Source organism: Pseudonaja textilis, chromosome 2 (genome assembly GCF_049901715.1).
Source record: "Pseudonaja textilis isolate UNSWEBS1 chromosome 2, rPseTex1.2, whole genome shotgun sequence".
Taxonomy (NCBI): Eukaryota; Metazoa; Chordata; class Lepidosauria; order Squamata; family Elapidae; genus Pseudonaja; species Pseudonaja textilis.
This window is the reverse complement of record NC_141991.1, coordinates 78,435,463-78,462,920: the sequence shown is the minus strand read 5'-3', so window position 1 is coordinate 78,462,920 and position 27,458 is coordinate 78,435,463. Positions and strand designations below refer to the sequence as shown.

The following is a 27,458-nucleotide window of genomic DNA, read 5'->3' as shown; positions in this document are numbered from 1 at the left end:
GAATCTTGCTTGACTTCTTCACTGCAGTCTTCAAAAGTGTTTTTCACTTTTATCTAAACATTGTTGTGATAGTTGATAAGTATTCAAGCTGCATTTTTTCTTTAAGCTACTCTAAAGCAGAGTGGATAGAAATAAATACATTAAAAAATGGATTTTAGATTAAATGGGATGTTTTATTTTGATAAAAATAAACTTTGCTTAACATTTGTAAAACTACTATATAGCATAAAAAGTAATCCTGAACATGACTTCTAATTATATTTTGAATTACTTGCAAATATAGATATGAAAGGTAATCCAGAAGATTTGATAACCAATCTCTTTAAAAGTGCAAGGATAAGAAAACCAGTGAACAGAGAATTTGAGGTGATGGGAGCATCATACTTAAAATTTGCTGATATAATTCAATTAGAGTTGATTTTAGCTATAATCAGATTATACAACTTCTAGAAGTGGGCTGCAAAATTCTTAACTACCACTCAATTAACCACTTAGAGTCAAATAACCTACTCTCCAAAAAACAATTTGGTTTCAGGAAAAAATTGTCCTGCAATCTTCAACTCCTACATTGCAAAAACATCTACTTGACCAGGGTAAAGCTATAGAAGCAATTTACATAGACTTCTGCAAAGCCTTTGATTCAGTGGTACATGACAAACTACTGTTAAAACTAAATTTTTTACAGCATTTCCAGATCCCGTCATAAATGGATTATTGGGTTCCTGTCAAACAGGCAACAAACAGTAAAAATAGGGAGCGTTATATCAAAGTTAAGTTAACAGGGGTGTCCCCCAAAGCAGTGTTCTAGGACCCACACTCTTTATACTCTATATAAATGAACTTATAAACAACTGCGTCCTCTTTGCAGATGACGTAAAACTATTCAACATCACCGGCAATGCTACTGTCCTTCAAAGAGACCTTGATTATGTGTCTGAATGATAAAAAAATTGGCAACTCCAAATCTCTACCAACAAATGCTTTGTCCTACACATTGGTAAAAAAAATCAGTACACCAAATACAAACTAGGTGGATATGATCTTGTTGATGATCCTCACTCTGTCAGGGACCTTGGAGTTCTCATATCAGATGACCTAAGTCCCAGAGTTCACTGTAACCGCATTGCCAAAAAGGCATTAAAAGTTGTAAATCTAATCTTACGAAGCTTCTCCGGAAATATCGAATTGCTAACTAGAGCATACAAAACTTTTGCTAGACCAATACTCGAATACAGCTCATCAGTCTGGAATCCGCACTGTATATCAGACAATAATACAATTGAGCAAGTCCAGAAGTATTTCACTAGAAGAGTACTACACTTCTCTGCTCATAACAAAATACTCTATATAGGCTTGAGATTTTGGGCTTGGACAATCTTGAACTACGCTGCCTATGATTAGACTTAAGCATAGCACTCAAAATTATCTGCTACAATCTCCTACCAGTCAATGACTACTTCAGCTTCAACCATAACAATACAAGAAGACACAACAGATACAAACTCAATGTAAACTGCTTCAAACTCGATTGCAGAAAGTACGACTTCAGCAACAGAGTGGTCAATGCCTGGAATGCACTAACTGACTCTGTTGTTACATCCTCTAACCCCCACTCCTTTAACCTCAAACTATCCACTATTGACCTCACCCCATTCCTAAGAGGTCTGTAAGGGGTGTGCATGAGTGCACCATCATGCCTACCGTCCCTGTCTTATTGTCCCGATTTATTCATATCTATTTCCTGTATTCTTACTCATGTTTATACTTACACCTATTACCTTTTAAGAGATTGACAAATCAAATAAATAAAATAAAATTGTCAGGGTTCAGTATATACTGACTTGTGACTTAGCAAGGTATATGAACACAATTGTATATCAGTATTAAAAAGCAATGATTTGAGACCATATTCCTCTTTCTCAAACATAGTTCATTGCATAGAAGTTGCTTGGGCAACTGTGAGTGCGAAAGTGGGGTGGCTGATGGAAGAAATCTACCTTACCCACATTTTTCTGCTTATTATTAATTCATTCCATGGAAGAGACAAACTGAGGCAAGCAATTTCAAACTCACAGGTGCAAAACCCAAGGCTGGGAAATATGAATTGCATAAAAATGCTAATTTAACCCAGATTTTCTTACTCCAGTCTCTATCAGGACCCAGATACATGAAAAAGAGACATAACCATAAGTTCATAATTACAAAGCAAATTGAAGGAGACTGGAAGTAATGCCTGAATTCATGAATGCATGCTAATTTACAGTTAATTAAACTGCTTTATTTTGTGAATGAGTACAATTGCTGGATTTGCAAACTATACAACCATAGCCGGGGTGGGATTCTACCAGTTTGCACCTATTCACTAGTACTGGTTGTTAACATTCTAAGCAGTTTGGAGAACTGGTTGTTAGAAGAAATTACTGGCCTAACTCTGTAAAGAAGGCAGGAAGGAAACATTCTGGTGTTGCTTACTGAAACTGCCTCTCCATTAACCCTTATTACATTCTTGGCAGGACTAGACTTCCTGTCTCAGGAACTTCTCTGGAGTTTTTTTCCCCTCCTTTGCTGGTACTTTGCTTGTGTGGAGTGACCATTCAAAGTTACAATGGCACTGAAAAAAGTGATTTATGACCATTTTTCACACTTGCGACTGGGGCAGCATCCCCACAGTCATGAGAGGCCAGTCGAGGAGATTCATGCCTCGATGTGAGTGATGTTGAATTGGCCACACCAAGCCACATCCACAGAACCGGTTGTTAAAAAATTTGAATTCCACCCCGACCATAACCTAACTGCTCTGGTTAGGCTTGCAAATACACTGAGCCAATACATTAGCTAACAGTATTTTAGCTTAACATGTTGTGTGAATGCAGACATAGAGGGGTTGAGAACTCCTGAGACCCATGTTTTCTAACCCATGATCATTTCTACTTCTCTGGGATAGCCAAGTAAAAACATAAAATTTGAATAAAAATAATTTAAAACTTCAGTCAAGTATTGGTTTTCCATCCTTTACCTGGTAATGGGTTATTTGTCTCTAAATGTATATTAAATTATTTTCTAAAATGAAAATAAACATTAAAATAATGACTGTCTCCCAAGGTCCCAGCACTCATATGCAAACATACAAGCAAATCAACCTTCTGGTCTCTGGTACACTTTCTAGTTTCATTTGTGGGTCCAGCAGCAAGACAATAACGCAATAAATAATTACCTGTGTCCATCTTGAATGTCCCATTTAGAAAGAAATACCTGAGTCCAGGTTGGATTTGGGGAATCGATGAGTAAATTTGCTCTGTTTTTTCCAATCAAGATAGTGATTATAAGTTTGATAGTTCTCTAACCAAGAAAAAAATGTGAAGAAAGACAAAGGAACCATTTAAAGCCATGCAGGTCAGGAGGTTTGAGATCACTCTGTAGTAAATGTTTATAATTCTTTGGGGAAAAGGTATGAAAATAGCAAGCAAACATGCCATAGAGTAAATCATCTTTGTCAACATGAATAGAGCTGACCCTGAAGGGAAGGGCTGAAATGGGGAAATGATTAAAAAACTGCATGAAAAGGTTGAAGTTGGTAAGGTAAAGACCCTTGAGCCTCATGCCTGAGAAAACTCTTTTGTAAACAAGAGATGTATGATACAGAGCTTCAATGCTAGAGAAGAACTATCAGAAGTCTGTTGGTAAAGCAGGAAGAAGTTAAGGATTTTAACCTTGAGATTGACAGACACACACACACACACACACACATATTTTCTGGTAAGACGCACTGACAGTAATAATAGAACTTTTTTAAAATGCAGAGTTAAGTTTGTATAATCTGCAGATATTTTAATGTCAAAGGATACTAACAGTACACTCCATTTATGATTTATTTATCCCTTTCGTTCAGAAGCTAAAGATGGTATATGCAGTATGTAGACTTGGTGTCAGATTTTGATAAATTGAAATTGCCAGCATATGTTGGCATTCCATGCTGAAAGCTGAAAGCATTTGAGATTTGTGTATTGCAAACAACATTTGGTTTGCAATTAAGCTGTTCTTAATTTAAGGCTTGGTTTATCTTTAACTTAATTTATTTTTCTTCAAAGGTCAAACAACATCAACTTCAAGATGCTCCAAAATTCCAAATACAAAATCTGGTTGGTCAAGGCAAAAGGAGAAGAAACCCTCAGAGGTTTGTTGAAAGTTTTTATTTTCTTAGACCTCTTGTTGGCATTTTTCTATAACTGTTCAGTTATGAACTGCATTCTAACAAGTGCATGGGTGCAGAACAAAGAAGTAAATAAGGGAAATAAATTTGATTCAATTTAAATTAAATTTAGTATAATTAAAATGATTCATCATGTGCCTATTTTCCCTGTAAGCCATTTTAAAATTATACAAATAGGTTTGCAGTCTCAAATTTGCAATCTTGCCTTTGAACTTTTCTCCCAAACTTGTTATCCTTGTATTAGACTTAAATGTTGTAAGCCCTGGTTAGGATAAGGAATCTGAGATGATGGCTAGTGCCTTTTTCCTCTCCAATTAATCACTAAGGGAAAAGCTAGATCTGGGACAAAGAACTGCAGACTCATGTAGAATTTGCCACAGCATTTTAATTATTTTAAGAAAAATTTCCTACATGGAATGATCTATTGCAGGGGTCCCCAACCCCAGGTAACATTTTGGTACCTCTCTGTGGCTTGTTAGGAAAAGGGCTGCACAGCTGGAGGTGAGCGGTGGGTGCGTGAAACTGAACCACCCCCTCCCTCTGTCCATGGAAAAATTATTTTCCATGAAACCAGTCCTTGGTGCCAAAAAGGGGATCACTGATTTATTGAACTGACTATAAGCAATCAGGAGACTTCTACGTGGAGGTAATAGGTGTGTAAAGAAAATAATTTATAGTACCACAGTATTTAAAACGCAGGCTGAGTCACTGCCAGGAATTTGATTCTGACCGGCTCAAGATTGACTCAGCCTTCCATCCTTCCGAGATCGGTAAAATGAGGATCCAAATTGTGTTTTGGAGGTGGGGTGTATGTTTACTCTGTAAACTGTTATGAAGTGGTATATAAATCTAAATGTTATTGCTATTGCTATTTATGTAGAGGTCTTTAAAATGTACGTGAGGGAACTGAAATCATAAAAGAAGCTCTCACAGCAGCTTCTCTTGAGCTCCATTCACCTTTTGACTACAGTATTTTGATGAGCATTCTTCCCAGACCCCAGTTTAGAGCTAATGCGCACTTTACCACAAAATATACTGTATGTGTCTGAGTAACACCAACTTAGCCTTCTCTTGTATTTTATTAGTGTATATCAAATAAGACCCACATGTGAAGGTTCAATTAAACTAATTTATATGCTGGAACCTTCCCAACTGAGGGCCAGCTCCTGGTTAGAATTAGAGAAGGGTCAATGGCACTCAAGGGGGGGTTGTCTACATAGGAATTCTAGGTTGATCCCCCTTTTCACTCTTACCTCAGGTTCTGTCATCCCTTCTCCTACACATCTTATCTTAAAAATTTATCCAGCTGCCCTTCTGAAGTAAACAGACAGCTCTCAAAGCAGGATGCAACAATGACAATTCAAGATTCCACTTAAAGTTTGAAGTGAAAATTTGGAAAAGATACTTCTGCCTTCTGAAACTATATAAGGAATAGGAAGTGGGGAAGATTATGGGGAAGTGCTGTTTGTGGGTTGCCATCCTCTTACAAGCTGTGAAGTTATCTCCAGATGCACAATCATGTAGTGCTGGCCCAAGGTATTTGGTTGCCTGAAGTAGATTTCAAATTGGAGGCATTTTTGGAAGCATTGTTGCATCATTCAAGGAATAGTAGCTGACATTATTTCAGCCTTCTAAAAATGAGTTTGGTGTCATGTCTCCTACAATATCTGCCATTCTGAATACTTCAGCTTCTGTTTATCAAATAACAGCAGTAATAATAATTTATTAAATATCGATTCCATCCAACTCTCAATGGCTTCAGAAGGCTCACAAGCAATCAAACAAATTACAAAAAAGATAAAATGATGGCAAGTGTGATGAATTGAGAGGTCTCACTCTTCTTTAACAAAAGTTTGGATAAAGATCTAAGTCGTCATGGCTCTTTGAAATAACAGTGGAGAGGGGACATCTGGATCTCAGGAGGAGCCTTGTGACCAAGGGGCAGGGTGCTGCTTCAGCGGTGGTATATTTTGGAGATCACTGATCTACTAAAGCAGCCCCTCTCCAACTACATTTAAGGCATAGACTGTGAAATATTGGTTTAAGGGCAGTTTTACTTATTACTACAATGTATGAACTTTTTTAAAGAAAAGAAAAGTATCTTTGAGACTGCAGGTAATCTTCGCTTAAAGACCAGTCACTTAATGACTGGTTATGGTTATGACAGGCCTCCCCAAAGGTACTTAATGAACCAGGCTAGAGGGTCCGATGCCCCGCCCCATCACATGATCACATTTTGAGTGGTTGGCAACCGTTGCACTTTTATGTCTGTTTGCTGCATTTCATGGTCACATGAATACAATTTTCAATATTTACTTCGGCACTCCTGACAAAAAGGGCCCATTGAAGAAAATGGGTTCCTTTAACAACTGCGGTGTTTGCTTAATGACTGCTGCAAAACAGGTCATAAAATCAGGTCATGTGGTGGCCTGCTTAACAACCACTATGAATTATGACTGTAAGCGTGGGCTCAGTTACAGGCACTATTTAAATGCACACCTAATCTGCATATTTCTGAACATTTTTGGAAATAGACCAATATTGAAAAAGAACACACCAACTTCTTTTTAACAGTTTACGACATAATGTATGCAAATCAAAGTCAGCTGCAGTAAATAAATGAGAAAATGTGCATGTTTCAACCAGAGCTCAGCAGCGATGCTCTGCACTATTCCTGTCATGAGCAGCTTGTTTTAAGAGGATGGTTAGTTATATGTATTTTTCCAGGCTTCTAGCAAGCATATGACGCATAAACATCCAACACAAGCCTCCAGGGAGATGTGATGAATCACTCATCGCAGTCTGAAAGAGAAAGAATTTGGCTCTTTTAACTACTTCGCAAGGTTGGGCAACAGTTTCCTTTGGTCATCTAAGATGTCAGGCTTCATGTCTCTAGGAAATACAATTTCTTGGAATCATGTTCCAGTAATTGCCGAATAGGAGAACATAAAACTATTGCTGTTCCTTAATAATGCAGGCTGAGGACATTTATTTTGTAGTTCATGGAAAGAGCTGCTGCTTCATGCTGAACCTAAAAAACCCCCAATACTTTAAATGTATTTATTTGTTTATTTTTTTACTCATTCATTCATTCCTGTAGCCACCCATTTCAAACAAGTGACTGGTTGGCTTACTTATTGCTGTAGATCACACAAGGGCATGCTATAAGTGCATAGACAATGCTTTTTTCTAATATTGGCAAAAATAGTAGAAATTTTGGAAATTGTCCAATTGTCTGATAATAAATAATTAATGAAATTACCTAATAAACAGTTGCAACTTAACAGCCCATTCATATAGGTTGCATTATGTATACCAAGTATATAATAATATATGTACCAAGTTCCCAAGGGATTTTGAATTTTCAGGTGTAGCTTTTTGATGTATGACGTATGACGTATGAGTGTGCATGGGTTCAAATCCTTTATTCTAGTTAAGCTACATTTGTTCTATTTCTGAAATGAAAATTAAGATCCAAGCCATTTGTTTGAGATCCTTATAAATCTATAAAGCAAGAACGGTATTATTTTATCTTCTTCATGTAACCATGGAATTGGAAGGAACCATTGGAATTATCTACTCCAGTCCTGTGCTGTGCAAACCAATGGACCTATGCTCAAGTAGTGATCCCTTTTCATTAAAACTACTGGAGAAAGAAGAGTCACTTTTTCTGTAGTTAGACTTTTTCACTGTCATATAGTTCATACCATCAGGAAGATTTTCTTTATATCTAAATGAAATAAAAAATGCAACTTATATCCATTATTTCTTGTCCCAAAATGACAATGCAAAATATTTCTCTATTGTATGGCTTACCTCAACTACTGATACGAGATTTCCCCTTTAGTCGTCCCTTTCTCCAGTTGCAGCATTCCACATTCCTTCAACTTGTCCTCAGAGCATATCCTCAGATTAATATAATCTTTTTGACCTACTCTAACCTGTCTATATCCTTATGGAAATGTGGTTCCCAGAATCATACACAATACTCCAGAGGTGGTCTCAACAGAGAGTAGAGAATAGTAAGGACTTTATGTGTCTTTGATGCAGCACTTCTTCTAACGTAGCAGAACTTGTTAGCTCTTCTAACAGCTTTGGGACCTGGGAATTTGAAGGCATTCAGATTAGCTAGATCTTTTATCATTTCTTTGCTGACCTGCACTCTTTTCTGTTTCAGTCTGTGCTGCTTAAATCATCATTTCCTTTGTATGTAATAAAGATAGGGCAAACTTGGAGTTGCTCTGCTTTCTCTTGGTCACTTGTTAAGATTTCTCCTTTTGGATTAAGTATCATCCCATTGTCTTGTTTTTCTTTCTTCTGACATATTTAAGAAACATTCTTGCTGATTTTGCCTTTCTCACTAATCCTAGCTCATCTTCTTTCATAGCTTTTTCAGGCTTCAGTTACCTGCTTTAATAAATATTCATCTGCTACTTTAATGGTTAATGGTCTGTAGCAGATACCTAGCAAAATATCCCTTCTGTCAGCTTGGCCTTTTTCTCATCAGATTCTTTCAACACTTGTGTTAACCACAAATCTAGTAAACCTCTGTACTAATAAGTTTATTCCTGATAGAATATGCCATCTCCTCTGTTATGTTGACTGTTCCTTTGAAGTGTGGGCCCATCCAGTCCAATATTCCATAATTAAGTATCATCCCACTATGTTTCTTTAATCACTAGTAAATCATGCTTGCATTTATGCCTCATGGCACTCGGCTAATCTAGCATATTATTCCTAATTTGTATATCAATGAAGATACATTTAAAATAATGGGTTGAACTCCCTCCTTTTCTTTATGCTTGTTTTCTTGGTTTCAAACTAGTAATTTCCAAAACATTTTGCTTTGTTGCTCTATTCAACCCATTACTTGCTAATTATTCACCAGTGATTTTACAACTCCTACCTCCTTGTCTTCTAGTTTAAAGGTGCATTTTCAAGAGGCAACTGGACTTCCTTGTTTTTCGTATGTTGTATCCCTCTTCCTCTGTTGAGGAAGAGCTGTTCAATTTTGACATAAATGGCCCATTACCCTATTGAACAGCCTTCCCTCAACAGAGGAGGAGGGATAAAACACCAACTGTCTCCAGTCAGCAATCCCATTTGCACTAATCAGATGACTGAGGACATAGGTAAACCTCCAGGTCTCTCCAATGATAATGCAAATGACCAGCTGTTTGCAAGGAATATAAATCTTTCCATTCCTTGCCATCCAGTCAGAGCTGAAGAAGTTTCTTGGATGAGAAGCAAAATGTCTTCAAAGAAAAACCACAAAGTCCAGTTGCATCTTTAAAAAGCACCTTTGGGACAACCATGACCTGGATGACTGAGCATCTCCATAAATACTCTGGTTTAAAGCCATCCTGATCAGGTTAGCTACCTGTTACCCATATACATACCTTCTCTCCTTGGAAATTAAGTCCACTTCTGCAAACCACTCTTCTTGATTTTTATACTAGTGTTGAAAAAAATGAAACCTGTATAGATTATACAAATGTTGCATTAAAGAGTTCATCAATCCTTCCTTTCTTTTGCTGGCCTTTTGTCTTCAACAGAAAATATTGACATCAACTAAGCCTTGAGATCTTCACCATCCTCCTTGTAGCAATCATGTTCTGTATAATTTGTGCTCACTGGAAGAGTAGGAAGTTTATGTAATCAGCACATGTGATAAACCTGATCAGTTTTTACATCATATCTCAGATTTGTGCTCCTAGGACAAAGCATACATATTAAGAAAGATGGATGACAGAAATTTCTGTGGCTTTCAAGATGAAGTTGCCTACAAACCACCCTCTTTTTCTGCTTATTAGTGATTGAATGATTTCACTTGGATCAGACGATAGAACCGGTTGTTGGAATCTGTAGTTCTGTGGTCTCGTGGTTGTAATTGGTTGCTGTGGTCTGGGAAATAATTTGTTTTGTGATAATTTAGGTTCTGATGGTGATGTTTTGCCAACTGCTTTCATTGTCATCCTTTTGTTAGGTTTTAAGCTCTCTTGTTTCTAGCAAGTAACAATATACACACGATTCAGGAAGTCTTCACTGTGATGATTGAAGTGTAGGGGTTATAGGCCTCCAGTTCAGTCTTTGCTTTCAGAAATAACTTGCTGATAGTTTATACAAATGAGGTGTATTTTGTGTAGTTGGAGAAGAGGTAATGTATCTATAGCAGTTAACTAACAGAACATGATGCGTTCTGTACGGTGTGGAAGAAATTTTTTTAAAAGGCTGGTTATAGCTGGACAGGTGTAGTCTAATTCCTCTTCTGCTTGCGATGACTTTTGCTTCCTTCCTAAAATGCAGCAGGAATGCAGTGTTGTACATATCAGGGTGAGGGATGACAGGTTATCTAAAGCAAGGAGTAAGTTTATGATATAGGTGACAATAACTTTTGAAAATTTCCTATTAAAATTTATTGCATCTGTTTCCAGAGTCACTCACTACTGGGGTTAAAAGAGCATAATCATCTAGAGAATGGTAACAAGAACCACAAATTCTGGAATGCTTGCTATGAAAATTAGGTAAACTTCAATCCCTTTTATAAATTGTATTCTACAGTTCAGAAGTTGAAACATTTTATTTATTTATTTATTTGATTTGATTTGTCAATCACTTACAAGAAACAGGAATAAGAATAGACATAGTTTTGAATACATGAGATAGATACTTACAAGAAAAATAAAAAGAAACAATAGGACAGGGACGGTAGGCACATTGGTGCGCTTATGCACGCCCCCTACAGACCTCTTAGGAAAGGGGTGAGGTCAATAGTAGACAGTCTAAGGTGAAAGTTTTTGGGGTTTGGGGAAGAAACCACAGAGTCAGGTAAAGTATTCCAGACATTGACCACTCTGTTGCTGAAGTCGTATTTTCTGCAGTCAAGTTTGATGAGGTTAACCTTGAGTTTGTATCTATTGTGTGCTCTTGTATTGTTATGATTGAAGCTGAAGTATTCATTTGCAGATAGGACATTGCAATGTATGATTTTATATACTATATTTAGATCAGACCAGAGATGGTGTAGTTCTAGGTTTTCTAGGTCTAGAATTTCAAGTCTGGTGACATAAGGTATTCTGCAATGAGTAGAGGAGCAGAGAACTCTTCTTGTGAAATATTTCTGGACTTTTTCAATTGTGTTAATATCAGATACATGATATAGGTTCCAGACTGATGAGCTGTATTCAAGTATAGGTCTAGCCAATGTTTTGTATGCTCTAGTTAGTAGTGTGATATTACCAGAGAAGAAGCTACGTAGGATTGGATCCTCAACATATATGGCAGTAGTTTCCTTAGTAGGTGATGAGCTAGGTCCTCTTTCTTTGGTAGAACATTCTGATTCCATCTTGCAGCTGGGATGCCATTTGTGTTACTTCCATGGTATAAACAGGGAAGAGGAGGAAACAAAGAGCCGGTATACTCCAGTCAACATCAAGGATGCAGCTGTAGAGGTAGTCAAACAGTATTAAGTATCGGAGGGTGCGTATAACTAACAGTGTGAACTGGTCTCTCCACACTTCATCCTTAGTGAAGTGTGCATCGTTCTCCTTCTGTCCTGACCACTTTTTACAGAGGCACGATTGAGAGTGTTTTAACAAACTGCATCACTATTTAGTATGGTGGCAGCAGTTCCTCAGATGGAAAGTCCATACAGAGAGTGGTAAGGACAGACAAGAAGATTATAGAAAGCTTGCTTTCTGTTATTCAGGATATTGCTTATAAGCACTACATGCTTAGAGCTCAAAGCATTGTAAGAGACCCCATACACCCATTTTAGGGTCTTTTTTCTGCAGGATTACTAGATTCTATAAGAGCTTTGTTCCCTATGTCATCTGTCTGGTAAACTCTCAAGATTCGTTTTTCTCTCCATGTACATTTGTACATCCAAACTAAACTGTTGTTTCTGTATGTCATATATAACTGGGCATATGCATAATTTTGTATTTATTTATTTTTGTCATGTTTATATAATATATTGGATGTGGTGACCTTTTGAAAGCTGTATGCAATGAAATTTCATTTTAACGTATGTCAATTAGTGTACATTCAAAGTGACAGTAAAGTTATTCTAAGTTCTAAAAGGTTACATTATATGTCAAAGGTGATGCTTATTATGAAAGACTATGAGAAATGATTAATTATAAGCATTGCTGTACAACTGGAAAAACAAGATGCTTACCTAAGGGGTGGGAGGAGAGAACCATATTAACCTATTTGTAAACACTGATTTTATTGTATAACAATGTTAGGATAGACAGAAATAATTCCTTATTGGTGATTATTTCAAATTCTTCTCTGGCGCATCATCAATTCTTAGAGGCCTTGGGCCTTTTTGCTTCTTGCCACAACACATATTCTGGTTTTGTTAGTTTGTTTAATTTAAAGCATTTATAAAATTATCTAATTAAATCAGTGTGGCTCTTGGCAATGTATAATAAACTAATGAAAATATACTAAAATCAAAATAAACAAGCTGAAAAGAGACACAGCAATTAATCACGTCCTTTTCACCACTTTTCATGGCTAGCATTTGATTCAGTTCTACTTTGGAAGATACCAGTTAGTCCCATATTTGTATTGAATTTCTTACTTTAGTTCATTCCAAATTATTTGATCACTTTTATTTTTATTTTTTTATTTTTTTTAATGTAGGTTTTTGTCTTAACCTTCTTCACTCACTTTCAAAACAGTTCTTTTTACTTCTCTCAAAAATCACTGCCTTTTTAAAGCACTATTGTTTCTTGTTATATTTCACTATTTGCTTTATAAATACCCTTTTCTTTATAATATAATAAAATTTCATAATTTTAAACAATCTTTGTATTGTTTTTAACAACCTATTTTCACTTCATTATTCTACCAAGCATCCATTTTCAAACTTATTAGCATAATTATACAAGCTTCTGTAATACCCTCTAACCTAATTCTTTTCACTACTTTCATGCAGCTTCGACAACTTCTTATGTCATCTTTCCATTCATACAGTTGAATGGAACCATATCTTGCAACACTTTTAATACAGGACTCATAATTAATCCTAAGCCTTAGCTTCCCTATACTTATTCATCAACTTCACGTCATTGTCACACAGATATATTACATGCCTCCCCTTTATCTTAGCTTCACAAATAGCAAATATCTTTTTCTTGTTTTGTTTAATTTATTAATCCATGCCCACTACTGCTGTTTTATTCTAAACCTTCAATCTTCCATATGCTGTGAGCATCACAGATGGCCCCACAATCATTAACGTTTTCTGCCATCATGGCTGGACTTTGTTAAGGTTTTCATATTTACTGTTTAATAATATAGAGGAAGTATAAACTACACTCATTATTTTTGGTTGCACCTGTGCCATATGCAACATTCCTTGGTAATAAGGGTATTACTGCTCAGTTGAATGTCTATGGAGATTCTTAATCATCCAGGTCATGGCTGTCCCAAAAGTGCTTTTTAAGAGGCAACTAAGCTTTCTGGGTTTTTTAGAAGACGTTTCACTTCTCATCCAAGAAGCTTCTTCAGGACTTCAGAAAAAGCAGAAAGTCCAGTTGCCTCTTTAAAAAGCACCTTTGGGACTACTGCTCAGTTGAGTTAAGGGCATCTGCTGAGGGTGGGCAGGCAATATGCCAGAAGCACAAATCAAACCCAGTGTTATTCCAAACATGTTCATGCCATTCTGTAATTCAAGGCAGCACAACATACTTAATATTCCTCCTTCTTCCTATTTCCCGGAAAACAACTACTCTGTGATATGATTTGGACTGAGAAAGAGTGACTGACCCAAAGTCACCCAACCAGCTTTCACAACTAAGGCAGGACTAAAACTCACAGTCTGAGATATATCTAATGCACTGACACTCATCACGTTTTTTTAATCCATCTATCAAATTCTGTCTCTACAAGGTATCTGCTTACAATCATTTCAGAGTTATTCCAGTTCTGATTTCCACAGTCTATTCTAATGAATACTTCGATGATGCTGGAAACCATAAACTCAGGTGGAGTTGCACTGTTTGTAAAGGACCACTATATTGCTACAGAAATGCATGAAACCAAAGATGAAAACCTCCTAGAATGCATATGGGTCAATTAAAGGAAAAAATAATGACACGGCCATAGGTGTATATTATAGGCCACCCAATCAAGCAGAAAATATAGATGTCCTTTTTACCAAACAACTAACAAACATATGCAGGAAACGCACAACAATAGTAATGGGAGACTTCAATTATTCTGATATCAATTGGAAAACTAATTCTGCATCAAGTGAGAAATCAAATAAGTTCCTAACCAGCCAACTTTGTTGTCCAAAAGGTAGAGGGTGAAACTAGAGGGGCAGCCATACTGGACTTAATTCTTACAAACAGAGAAGAAGTGATAGAAGGAGTTGAAACTGCAGGAACCGTGGGTGAGAGTGACCATGTCATACTAGAATTCAACATAACACGAACACAAGCAACAGAACATAATGACACAGAGTCTTGGATTTTAAAAGAGCTGATTTCTATAAACTCAGAGAGAACTTGGGAAAGATTGCATGGATGAAAAACCTAGAGGGGAAAACAACTCAAGAACCTTGGGAAACTCTAAAAATATGATCATAGAAGCCCAAACCAGCACAATACCACTGAGAAAGAAAAACAAGAAATCCAAGAAGAAACCAGCATGGCTGCACAAAGATCTCTCTGGAAAATTGAAAGAAAAAAAGGACAATTACAAAAAATGGAAAGAAGGACATACAACTAAGGCAGAATATCAGCAGATAGCCAGAATCTGCAAAGACGAAGTCAGGATAGCAAAGGTTCAGAAACAACAAAGACTTGCAACAAAAGCCAAAGATAATAAAAAAAAGTTTCTTCCAACATATAAATAACAAGAAAAAAATCAAGGAAACACTAAAGAGAGAAGATGGCAAGGAAGTAACAGGCAACAGAGAGAAAGCGGAACTGCTTAACTCATTCTTTGCATCCGTCTTCATGCCAAAAGAAACTATAGCTCAACTCACCAAAAACATAACTGTAAAAGACAGACCAGAAATAAAAGTTAAAATAAGCAAAAAAATAGGAAGAGAATACCTGTCTGATCTTGATGAAAACAAATCACCGGGGCCTGATGGATTACATCCCAGAGTTTTAAAGGAGCTGGCAGAGGTCATCTCAGAACCACTGCACCATATCTTTCAAAAAACCTGGAGCACCAGGGAACTACCAGAGGACTGGAAAAGAGCTGATGTGGTTCCCATCTTCAAAAAAGGAAAAAACCCAGACCTGGGAAACTATAGACCAATCAGCCTAACATCAATACCCGGGAAATTACTGGAAAAGATAATAAAAAAACAGATCTGCCAACATCTAGAAACAAGTAAAGTAATAACTAGCAGTCAGCATGGGTTTGTTAAAAACAGATCATGCCAAACCAATCTCATTTCATTCTTCAACACAGTGACTAAATTAGTAGACCAGCAAAATACTGTGGATATAATATATTTAGATTTCAGCAAGGCATTTGACAAAGTAGACCACAACCTACTTCTTAGTAAGCTAGAAAAAAGTGGAATAGATAGCACCACCACTAGATGGACTCGCAATTGGCTGGCAAACTGTACTCAATGAGTAAGTCCTTAATGGGTCTAAGTCTACATGGAAGGAAGTAAGCAGTGGGGTGCCACAAGGTTCCGTCTTAGGCCCAGTACTCTTCAATATCTTCATTGACTACTTAGATGAGGGAATAGAAGGGGAACTTACCAAATTTGCAGATGATACTAAGCTGGCAGGAATGGCTAAAACCTAAGAAGATAGGCTCAAGATCTAGATGGATCTTGACAGACTAGAACACTGGGCCATATCTAACAAAATGAAATTCAATGTAGAGAAAAGTAAAGTCCTACACTTAGGTAAGAAAAACCAGAGGTATGCATATAGACTGGGTGAAACTAGGCTCCATAGCAGTGACTGAGAGGGATCTTGGAGTCTTAGTGGACAATCAGCTAAATATGAGCCAGCAGTGTGCAGCAGCAGCCCAAAAAGCTAATGCAATCCTAAATTGTATTAACAGAGGGATACAGTCAAGATCAAGGGAAGTACTAATACCACTGTATAAAGCCTTAGTAAGACGAGACCTAGAGTACTGCATGCAGTTTTGTTCACCACATTATAAAAAAGATGTTGAGACTCTAGAAGAAGTACAGAGAAGAGCAACCAGGATGATTAGGAGGCTGGAGGCTTAAACATAAACGAACAGTTGCAGGAACTGGGCTTGGCTAGTCTAGTAAAGAGAAGAACCAGGGGAGACATGATAGCGGTCTTCCAATATTTGAGGGGCTGCCACAGGGAGGAAGGGGGTCAAGCTATTTTCTAAAGCGCCTGTAGGCCAGACAAGGAATAATGGATGGAAACTGAACAAGGAGAGATTTAACCTGGAAATAAGGGGAAACTTTCTGACAGTGAGAACACTCAACCAATGGAACAGCTTGCCCTCGGAAGTTGTGGGAGTGCCATCAGTTGAGACTTTCAAGAAGAGATTGGACTGCCATTTGTCAGAAAATGGTGTAGGGTCTCCCGCTTGGGCGGGGGGTAGGTCCCTTCCAACACTGATTATCTGTTATCTGTTAGTTTAACCTTGCAGAGGGCTGCAACATGCTAAGGGCCAATGGCGAGGAATATACAATGATGGATTTACCTTCATATTCTTCCAGCTTCACAAATACTGTATATGTGCACTATGAGAAAGATTTAGCTGAAGGGAATACTGTAGATCAGGGGTGTCAAACTCGATTTCATTGAGGGTCATATCAGGATTTTGTTGAAGCTCTGGATGGGGCTAGGAGGGTCGTGGCCAGAGTGGGCATGGCCAGCATGATGTCACTTGTGTCTGGCAATGCCTGCGGTGGCCTGAGTGCTCTGCCAGCGAAAACAGATTCCTGAGCTCCTTTTCAGCTGGGATGGTCTCCTGCAACCCTCTGTCTGCAAAAACAGAGGTCAGGGGGCCCATGCGTGGCCCTCACAAGCTTTGTTTTTGGCTGGGATGGCTGCCTACAACCCTCAGCCAGAAAAAAAATGGAGCTTGGGAGGGCCATGCACAGTCATTGCGAGCTGTTTTCACTGGCAGAAGCACCGTGGGCCGATTCTTTGCTGTTTCCAGGGCGACCCTGCAAGCCAGTTCTTAAACAACCATCTAATCTGAATGTGATAACTATACACTATAAGCTACTCACTCCAAGTACAATCAACAGTAACCTGGCATCATAAGCAAAAATTCCTATTTCACAATATGAGGACTCAGGCAATCTTTTTTCTATGTTGTTTAATGTGTATTCAAAGTATATACTCTTAAGTTAACATTACAACTCTAAACTATCATAGAAACAACATAAACATATGATAAGGCACTTTGTTTTACAGCTATTTTGTTCGTCACCTTATTTTCAGGTTCTCTATTCAATATAAGTATTAATGTCTCTATCTCTGTCAGACTCTCCCCGTTGTTTGTTGCATCAGCCGTTCAGTCCTATAGCACGTTGTTTCTTCCTCTGTCTCGATCATCCCTTTTCAGCTTTCTTCCTATCCAAAATGTCCCATTCCTTCCAATAGTTCCCACCTACACTGATCTCTCTTCACATCTCCACTCTCCTTCTTCACTTTTGTCTTTCTTTCTGCCATTCCTCTAAAATCCTTCCACAATACTGCTTAGTCACTTCTCTCAGCCAATTCAAAATAAATCCTTTCCTCAAGCTCTGTTTCTCCGACTCTCCCATCCCTTTCTTTGTCCAACTTTTAACACCTCTCACTTCACTTTCCTGTTCACTTACACTCGCTCTCTCCATGTCCTCTTTCTCATTCCAGTCCTTTCCAGCCATGCTCTTCTTCCTTTACAATACAGCCCACACCGCCATTTTGCCGCTGTCACTTGAAACTTCAGTCTCTCTCTGTCAGACCCTCCTTGACTGCCAGCTGATCTTGAGACTTTCCCTTTTCTCTCACGCTACTTCTACAGGTCCTGGGGCTTCTAGCTCCCGTCCAATGCCACAGTCTGCCGATCTTCTTCCTTGTCTAGCAGTTGTCATGGCTTCTGGTCAGCCATATTAATATGACTGACACTTTCATGCTGGATTTGGGAGGTTTCCCTTCATTGCAGCGGATGGTTGCCTTCTACCACGCTGCCCCCTGAGCTTCCTCTCTTTGCTTTCTCTTCCTCCCTTCGAGACACACATCCCTCTAAAGGGGCTCCTAGCACGAGAGATCGGGTCCAATAAATGGAGCCCATTCTCTCTTCCCCACACCGCTGCAATGTCACCGCCAGAAGTGCCTGCAAGCCAGTTCTAAGAACTCCCCCGGCCTGGATCTGACCCCCGGGCCTTGAGTTTGACACCCCTGCTGTAGATGAAAATAGCAAAAGGGAGAGATGAATGATAGAAGTCAGTAGAAGATTTATAGTGAATAATACAACAAGGATATGTTTCTGTTTAAATGCACACATTTAAACAGTCCTATGGAAGGCACTGGTGACAATTGTGGGTAATCCTAAAGCAGGCTTAAGAAGCTGTAATATAACAACAGTTTTTTTAAAATGTGTGTTTCACCTTGATGTCTACACAAGCCAGTTAACAATTTTAAAATATTTAAATCCACAATGCACTAAATCCACAATGTTCCTTTAACTTTTCTCAAAGAAATTAGGATCATAATCTACTTTAAACTAGGATTGATGATTCCAATTTTAAGTACAGTTTATGGCTTAACAAGAAGATAAACTATAGCCATCCCTCTAAAGGGGGATGTAAGGATAGTAAGGATGAGCCAAGACTAGCTTATTAAAAAACAGAAAACAATGATGTTGACACTGTCACATAAATGCATCAGTGTTTTTAAGTAAGATGTCTGGAATCATGAAATGAAAAATGAAACACTATGTAAAAGTCCCTGGCTGAAATCCAGACAGTTTCCTTTTTCTGCTATGGACTTTCCAGCAATAGCATGTGGCCCGGAAGGGGATGGAGAGTGGAGTGGAGGGTTTTCTGCAAGTCCCACTTCCTTCTTCCTTTCCAAATAATCTTCTCAAAAGTTCCAAATCAACTTTTGGAAAAGCTGCACAGAATTTTGAAACTTGTAATAGAAGACACTCTCTGTAATTCAGGATTGAACTGTGGAGTTCTTGGTGTTCCCTGAGCTTGGTTGTTTGTTTACAGATGTTTCATTACCCAATTAGGTAACATCATCAATGCTGACACCTTGGATTGATTCTTTTTTGAAATACAGGTAGTCCTTACCTAACATCCATTCGTTCAGCTCCAGTTTTGAATTTACAGTGATGCTAAATGAAGGGACTTACGGAACACCTTTGAAGTTGCAGCTTTTGTACACCTTCATGGTCACAGGAAAACCTGAGCACTTGGCCGCCAGTGCACACTTACAACTGGTTGCAAAATCCTGCCATCATCTCATCACTATTTGCAATCTTCTCTTCTGACTGCCAACAAACAAAGTCAATGGAGAAGGTGGCAAGGAAATTGCTAGTGACTTTCCTTCAACCCTTTTACATTCACACTCTTCATACTTCACTTCTTTGCTTGTAAATACACATACACCGTACCCCCCTTTGCTCACACCATGCACTCCTTTCCTCACTTGCACTACAACCTTCTTCCTCCCTGCCCTTCCAGCACTTGTGTTGCTTTGCAGTACTCCCTTCCTCAATTTGTGCATGAGTTGTGCTGTCCCTCCCAAGGCTTCCCTACCCTTATGTGGCACCCTAGCATTCCTTATCTGAGATTTCCTCTGCTTCCCACTTAATGACCTACACATCTGACTGTCACGACCATCCTGGGATTGCACTTTATATTCTTAGCAATAGCAATCCCAGTCCTAATTGCTGTTAGAGTTCGAGGAATACCCATACTTAAATATTTATCTCAGAAATACTCTGAAAGACCTGTGCTTCTTTCTGAAGCAAGATAGTTCATGTGGATTTTCTCAGATGTAGATATACCTGACATTTATATAACTGTCTCTTTGTCCACTCAACACTGAATCTAGCTGATTTTCAGTTGGACTTAGTCTGAAATAAAAGTTGTGATTTACCTGCTTCCGCATCAGATTTTGACTTATAAATACTGACATTTTATTACTTTTTGCAAAACATAAACCAAGTATAATCCATTGTTCCAATGCATTAAATGAGCTCAGGTAAGCATCACCCAGCCTACATCAATGTCAGAGTGTTCTTTTATGGAGATGTTCAACATCCGTTAAAGTATTTGTATTATGCAAATTTACGCAAATGTGCCTGATCCAGTGTCAAAAGCAGTGCTAAGCATGAACTTGGAAGGTTTGACATGTGTAAAAAGAAATATTGGCCTTTTATGAAGAGGCAAGTTAAGTTAAGATTGAGTTAATTGCCCAGTTTGTTCCAAGATCAACATTTCCCAAGATCATCTCCAGATGTCTTCTGCAGTAGCTCTATCATCAAGCACTGCCAGTGTCCATGCTGACTGGACATAGTGAGTGCTGTTGTCCAAAATATCAGAAGGTACTTGATTTGGCAACACTACTCAAAAATTTTCCTTCAGAAAATTTACAAGTAGATGAGGGCAAATTTACCTTTAAAAGTAGCTGAGGACAAAATTAAAAACAAACAGTACAACAGTTTTGCATAGTTTGGCAATCCTTTGAGACAATCTGCTATTACCAAAATCAGTAACTAACTTTCTTTGAATTTAGCCGTTCTGATTTCCTTTTCCATGTCAACTGATACAAGTGAACTGGAAAGAAGAGCATTCTAACAAACATAATATTTTTTATATTTTCATAACCTCTAATTACTGGGAGGATAGAGCCACAGGAAAATTTGATTTCTGGCCATCTTTACATTTAATCAGATATCAAGTGAATGGAAATGAAAAGTTTTTATCAAATGGATCTTTGAGCAATACTGATACCTGAAATACAAAGTTTCCCTGATGGTTCTTAGCACAAATTTCAGTGTGAAGGGAGAATGTTGATTTTCATATTAAAGCTGGAAAGTGGTATTGTTTGTCTGTTTACTGTTAACGCTTACGGTAAGAAATGTATGAATTTATAACATGGTTCTGAATCAGTAATAATAGATTGATAGCCAGTGAATATCACAAATTACTTGTGTTGGTTTTTCACAGAGGTATCAAGAATGATGATAACATATTCATGGTTGGTAATTTTAGACAAAAAGTTGGTTTGTTAGTGTTGATCTTTTGTCAAGTATTTATTTAGATTTTCTTTGCAAAAGAAAGTGCTGGCCAAGGCCATACAGTACATGTATTGGTTATGATTTTTATTTTTTTTACTTTATTTATATGATTGTCCAATTTTCAAAGCAACTCTGGGAAACTTACCATTTGAAAAAGTGTTTAATCTCCCATATGTATCTTCCATAGAAGACTTTTCATCAAAGTCATTCTGGATAGGCTCATCCCACATTCTGATCCTATGACCAGAAGAAAAGCTGTGTTTTCAGGACCTTGTAGGAGGTCAATAGAGTTGAGGTCATCCAAACCATGAAAGCCATGATACACAGGGCAGGCACTACAACAGAGAAGGTATGCCTCTTGGATCTCTGCAGGTGACATCTTTTCCTAGAAAGGATCCAAAATGTGTCTGCCTGCTGGGCCTCATGGGATAAACAGATTATAGGTGGTGCAAAAATATCCTGATTCTGTGCTGTATGAAATGGCTTATAGGTGATCACTAGCACTTGAATTGATCTTGGGAGCTTATGGAACATCCAATGAAGTAGTGGCATTATTTCTTTCCGAGGGATGTTCATAATTATTCGTATCTCTGCATTTTATTACTTGCAGTCCCATTTACAGTGCACTGCAGTAACCTAAATGAGAAGTGGCCAAGGCATGGATGACTGTGAGCAGAGCCTCCCAGTCCAAGGTTGGGTGCAACTGGTGCACAAGATACATTTGTAAAAAGGCCCTCTTTGCCTTCTCAATTTTGGCTTTCTATTTGTAAAATAAAGGATGACATGATATAATATATCATGTATAATATATATAATATATCATGTGTTGTTGTTCATCTGAGGTTGTATTTACCCACTTTTAAGAACTGGATGAAATGATATAGGAAGGCAGTTACCAATTGAATGTTGTGGGGTGGGGGGAGAGCCTAACAAATAAGAGCAGTTTCACAGTGCAACCAATAACCACGGAAAATGATGAGTCCTTATTTGGACATGTTCAAATGGAGAAGTGTGATTCCTGTACTGAGCAGGTGTTGGCTTGATGGTCTCTTCTCCATTGAGCTGCTCCGAGCATCCAGAGAGTGGGAGGTGCTTAGTCTCTGCTCGGATAGGCTGGGCTTAATTGATAGCATGCTGTTGCTCCTCCTTGGCTTCTTCCTAGCATCCCCCAGTTTTAGCTCAGCCTTTGATGCGATAGGCAGCTTTCCTTGGTCGGAGCAGGAACAAATTGAGGTGAATAGATTCTTTATATACAGATTGGCTTTCTAAAAATTTCTCTCCAAAATTCTACTCCCTTTAGCTCCGGTTTGGGAGATTAATTCATTAGTATTTGTTGGCTGCCCTCACAGTTCAAACAAGTATTTATATAAACAATCATAGCACAAACAGCCTGTACCAAGGCCTAAGGCCTGTGGGGACGGCTGTTGAGAGCCTATTATTTGTAGCTAATTGCCCTATCTTTTAGTGTTCTCAAATTTGGCTTATTTGATCTTCTCAGTATATTAAGGCATTAAGTATTTTTTATTCAATGTATTAGATACATAATATATATAAACAATATTAATATTAATGATTATGATTATGATTATAATAATAGAAAAGCCTCAATCCTAGATATTGTATAATAATAATAAAAAAGGGGAAGTGAGTATTGAGTGGGTTCCCTGTCCCGGCTGGGGTACAGGAGCCCGGACGTGCCAACCGTATATGTATATATGTATATATATGTATGTATATATATATATATGTGTGTGTGTGTGTGTGTGTGTGTGTGTATATATATATATATATATATATGGATCTTTGGTTGTTCGGTTTTCTCCCGCGTAAGATTCAAAGTATCTAGGCAACGTTTGAAGTCTCATTCATCATCTTCAGGCTTCTGTCTCCGGCTCTGTGCTTTTCAGAGTAATGTGAGATTGCAGCTGCTTCCTCCTTTTAACTGCCAGTGGGGTGGGACTTGATTGGGTGGGGGCTTGGCTGTGTTCTGATTGGGTGGGGTGTGTTCTCATTGGTAGGGGGTTTGGTTGTGTTCTGATTGGTTGGGGGTTAGCCGTGTTCTGATTGGTTGGAGGCGTGTTCTGTTCAGGTGGGGCTTGGCTGTGCTCCGGTTAGTCTTAGTTGCTGGGGGATTTGAGCTGGTGAGTTGTGATCCTGAACAGAACACGCCTCCAACCAATCAGAACACGGCTAACCCCCCAACCAATCAGAACACAACCAAACCCCTACCAATGAGAACACACCCCCACCCAATCAGAACACAGCAAGCCCCCACCCAATCAAGTCCCACCCCACTGGCAGTTAAAGGAGGAAGCAGCTGCAATCTCACATTACTCTGAAAAGCACAGAGCGGAGACAGAAGCCTGAAGATGATGAATGAGACTTCATCAAACGTGCTAGATACTTTGAATCTTACGCGAGAAAACCGAACAACCAAAGATCCACATACAAATACCAGCAGAACCTCAGAAAACATATATATATATATATATATATATATATATATATATATAGAAAGAGAGAGAGAGAGATATCTATTATATCTATATTTATAAAGTCACCTCATATCTCTGAGGTGCTTTAGAGGATTGCAATGGCAAGCAGAGGTGGAGCCAAGGCACGGACCCAAGACAAGTCTAAAAGAGCTAAGGGTCCTTCAAAGGCCGCAGAGAAGGATGCCACCTGATGCCAAAAACCGTTGGAAAAGCAAATTGAAAGGCACACAAGGGAGGTTGAGAGGATTTCCCAGCCTCCCACTCCAATTCCACAACCTCAGATTTAATCCACCCCTATACCCTCAGACTTGTCCTTGCCATCTCGACCACCTGGTACCATAAATCAAGTGCACAAACTTCGAGACGAGCCCCTGGAGCAACCTTCACGCCGAAGGCGGCCGGTTAAGACAGGAGGAGTTCCTTCCAGATGAGGTCCCAGAAACAATGAAGGCATGGATGGAGTTGGCAATCCGCAGAGGAATTGCAGCGGGGATGCAACAATCCCTCATGGCCAGACAGATCCCAACGTTGGACTGCGACTCACAATCAGATCTCTATGCAGAACTGTCCTGCATTATCCTCAGGGGAGTCTTCCTTGATTTCCCATATACATTCACAAGATGTTCAGGAGAAGGGAGAAGGAGAGGATCAAATGGAACAAGTAGACGCAGTCTCACTTCAAGATAGTGAAGCCCCCCTAGAGGTGGAGCCCCCAGAAAGAACCATGTTAGATGACGAGGACATCAAGCCTGACCAACCTATTTTTATGGGTCTGTTTCGCTCACAACTTTTCAAATCTCTCCTATTTAAGGCAAAAAACCACAGCTCATCTTGATAAGTTTCCCTCTGCCCAACAACAAGAATCTCAAGAGCAATCGGAAGATCTAATTTTCTTTCAACCCATTAACGAGGTGGAGTTATCCCAGTTCCACAAATGTTTTCAGATCTGACCCAGAAACAGTGGAGCTCAGCAGCACTGTACCCCCACCACAAGCTTCAATAAAAAATTCTTTAATTTGGCTTCAGACTTTTCCAATTCTCTGAGTACCCCTGAAGTAGATGAGCCTGCTGTGGCTTTGGCATCCTCCTCCACTATTCCCACTGAGGCAGAGGATGCTCTTAAACGGGAGGAGAAGAGGGCCGAGATCGTGCTCAGAAAGGCATATCAATCTGATGCATGGGCCATAAGGACAGCTATAGCAGCATCTTTCTTTACTAGGACCTCCCTCAGATGGCTCCGTCACCTGAGGGACACCATACCAAATTCTAACATTAGGGCGCATCAAGACATTGCCAAACTAATTGCAGCTGCAAAGTTTTCTGTGATGCTACATTTAATTCGGTCAAATTTTCAGCTCGAGCCATAGCATCACAGATTACGGCCCAACGATTACTTTGGCTTAGACATTGGCAAGCCAACTCCAAACACAAATGGAAGCTTGCTTCTGTCCCAATTTTGGGTGATAAATTGTTTGGCGCTGCCTTAGATCCGCTGCTAATTGAAACCAGAAGCAAGAAGAAGATTCTCCCCTCCCTCCTCCATTGCTCAGACACCAGGACTTAGCCCATTTGGAGAGGCTCCTTTCGCCCCTATTATCAAGGTCCATTCTCCACTAGATTCCAGAGGGTACCAGGGTATAGGGGCGCCCCACAGTACAATAGACCGGAATTCAGCGACAGACCTCGTAGGGGAGGACAAGGGAAGAGACCTTTTAGAGGAACTGGAAACAGAGGTTTCCATCATCCAAGATAGTTCCAGGAAACTTGCTCCCATTGGGGGATGATTAAGATTCTTTGCAGACCATTGGGACTCCTCTACATCAGATCCCTGGGTTCATGACACTATCAGATTTGGCCTGGCTCTAGAGTTTCACTCCACACCCCTGAACTATTTTATGCAATGTCCTCTCTCCAGGGACCCTATTAAATGGAGCCTGATGGAGACAGAGATCACCCACTTACTGGAAATTAAGGCCATCCAACCGGTAGCACAGGATCAGCAAGGCCAGGGATTCTACTCTCTTCTTTTTGTAGTCCCTAAGAGTTCGGGGGGATGGAGGGCAATTCTAGATTTAAAACGACTCAACCGTACTCCAGTCTATCGAAAATTTAAAATGAGTACATTGCAATCCATCCTGCTTGGCATAAGGGAGGGCAACTTTTTATCTTCCATTGATCTGGCAGAGGCCTACTTACACATGTCAATTAGACCTTCTCATTCCAAATTTCTTAGATTCTGCTATAACAATCAACATTTTGAATACGTTGCTCTACCCTTTGGGTTGTCATCTGCCCCAAGGACCTTTACAAAGGTTCTGGCAGCCCTATCCGCACACTTGCGGGGCATTTCTGTCAGACTCCAATGCTACCTGGATGACATTTTGATATTATCTTCCTCACCCAGACAGGCAGAAGTGGATACGCAAATTACATTGCGAACCCTTCAACAACACGGTTTCTCCATTAGTTGGGCAAAGACCCGTTTATCTCACCTGGGTTCAATAATAGACACAGTTAAGGGACGAGTGTTTTGTGTTTCTATCACCTGAGAGGCAGGAGAGCATCAAGAACTTAGCTCAAACTATCAGAACCCTGAAATGAGTTCCTCTGGCCGGTTTGTCAAAATTACTGGGAAAAATGATTTCCTGTATTTCTATTATTCCTTGGGCCTAGTTCCATGCTAGATCACTCCAATGGTTCTTGCTTCCCTATCAAAGATCAGGGCGAAGCAACTCCAAGATCCGAGTATTTGTTCCAACAAAAGTCCTACTCTCTCTACACTGGTGGACCATTCTGACCATCAACAAAGGTTGTCCGCTGAAGGAGCCCCACAGACTCACCATCACCACAACTGCCTGTCTGTTTGGATGGGGGACACACCTGGTCCCCCATTTCAGCACAAGGACGTTGATCAGCAGCAGAACGATTGAACAGCATAAATTGGTTGGAGCTCAGGGCAGTCCACCTGGCCCTTCGCAGTTTCTTTCCTCATATCCGAATGAGAAACGTCCTCATACTTACAGACAATGTCACAACAAAAGCACACATCAACAGACAAGGGGGTACACACTCAAAACAACTCATGGAGGAAGCAGAGAGACTGTGCCGTTGGGGCAGAAAGGAACTTGGGATCCATCACAGCAGAACACATTTCAGGACTGACAAACACACAGGCAGACTGGTTGAGCAGGGCCACAGTCGATAAATCAGAATGGCGCCTGAACACGGATCTGTTTCAGGAGACAATTCAGAGATTCGGTCTGCCGGTTATAGATCTGTTCGCTTCTCCCCTAAACTCGCAGCTCCCCAGATTCATTTCAAGATACCCATCTCGGGGTGGAGAACTTCAACGCCCTCCGTTGCCAGTGGTTCCAGGGACTCCTTCCCACCTCTCCCACTGATACCCAAGGTGATCCAGAAGCTGTTAGATGAGAAAGCAGAACTGATCTTGGTGGCACCACACTGGCCCAGGAGGCCATGGTTCACGTATCTCAGGGGCCTGTCCATAGAAGAACCATAGAAAATTCCACTGC

At 39.4% G+C, this 27,458-nt stretch overlaps 1 protein-coding gene across 2 annotated transcripts in view; it reads left to right on the top strand.

Annotated features, from left to right (window-relative positions):
• The window catches only part of JADE2 (jade family PHD finger 2), a 228,057-nt gene that overhangs the window by 32,794 nt on the left and 167,805 nt on the right, over window positions 1-27,458 (top strand). For both annotated transcript variants that reach the window (XM_026696488.2, XM_026696487.2), the window contains exon 3: window positions 4,089-4,174. In XM_026696488.2, coding sequence (XP_026552273.1) covers window positions 4,089-4,174 — 86 coding nt within the window. The remainder of the gene's footprint in view (window positions 1-4,088; window positions 4,175-27,458) is intronic.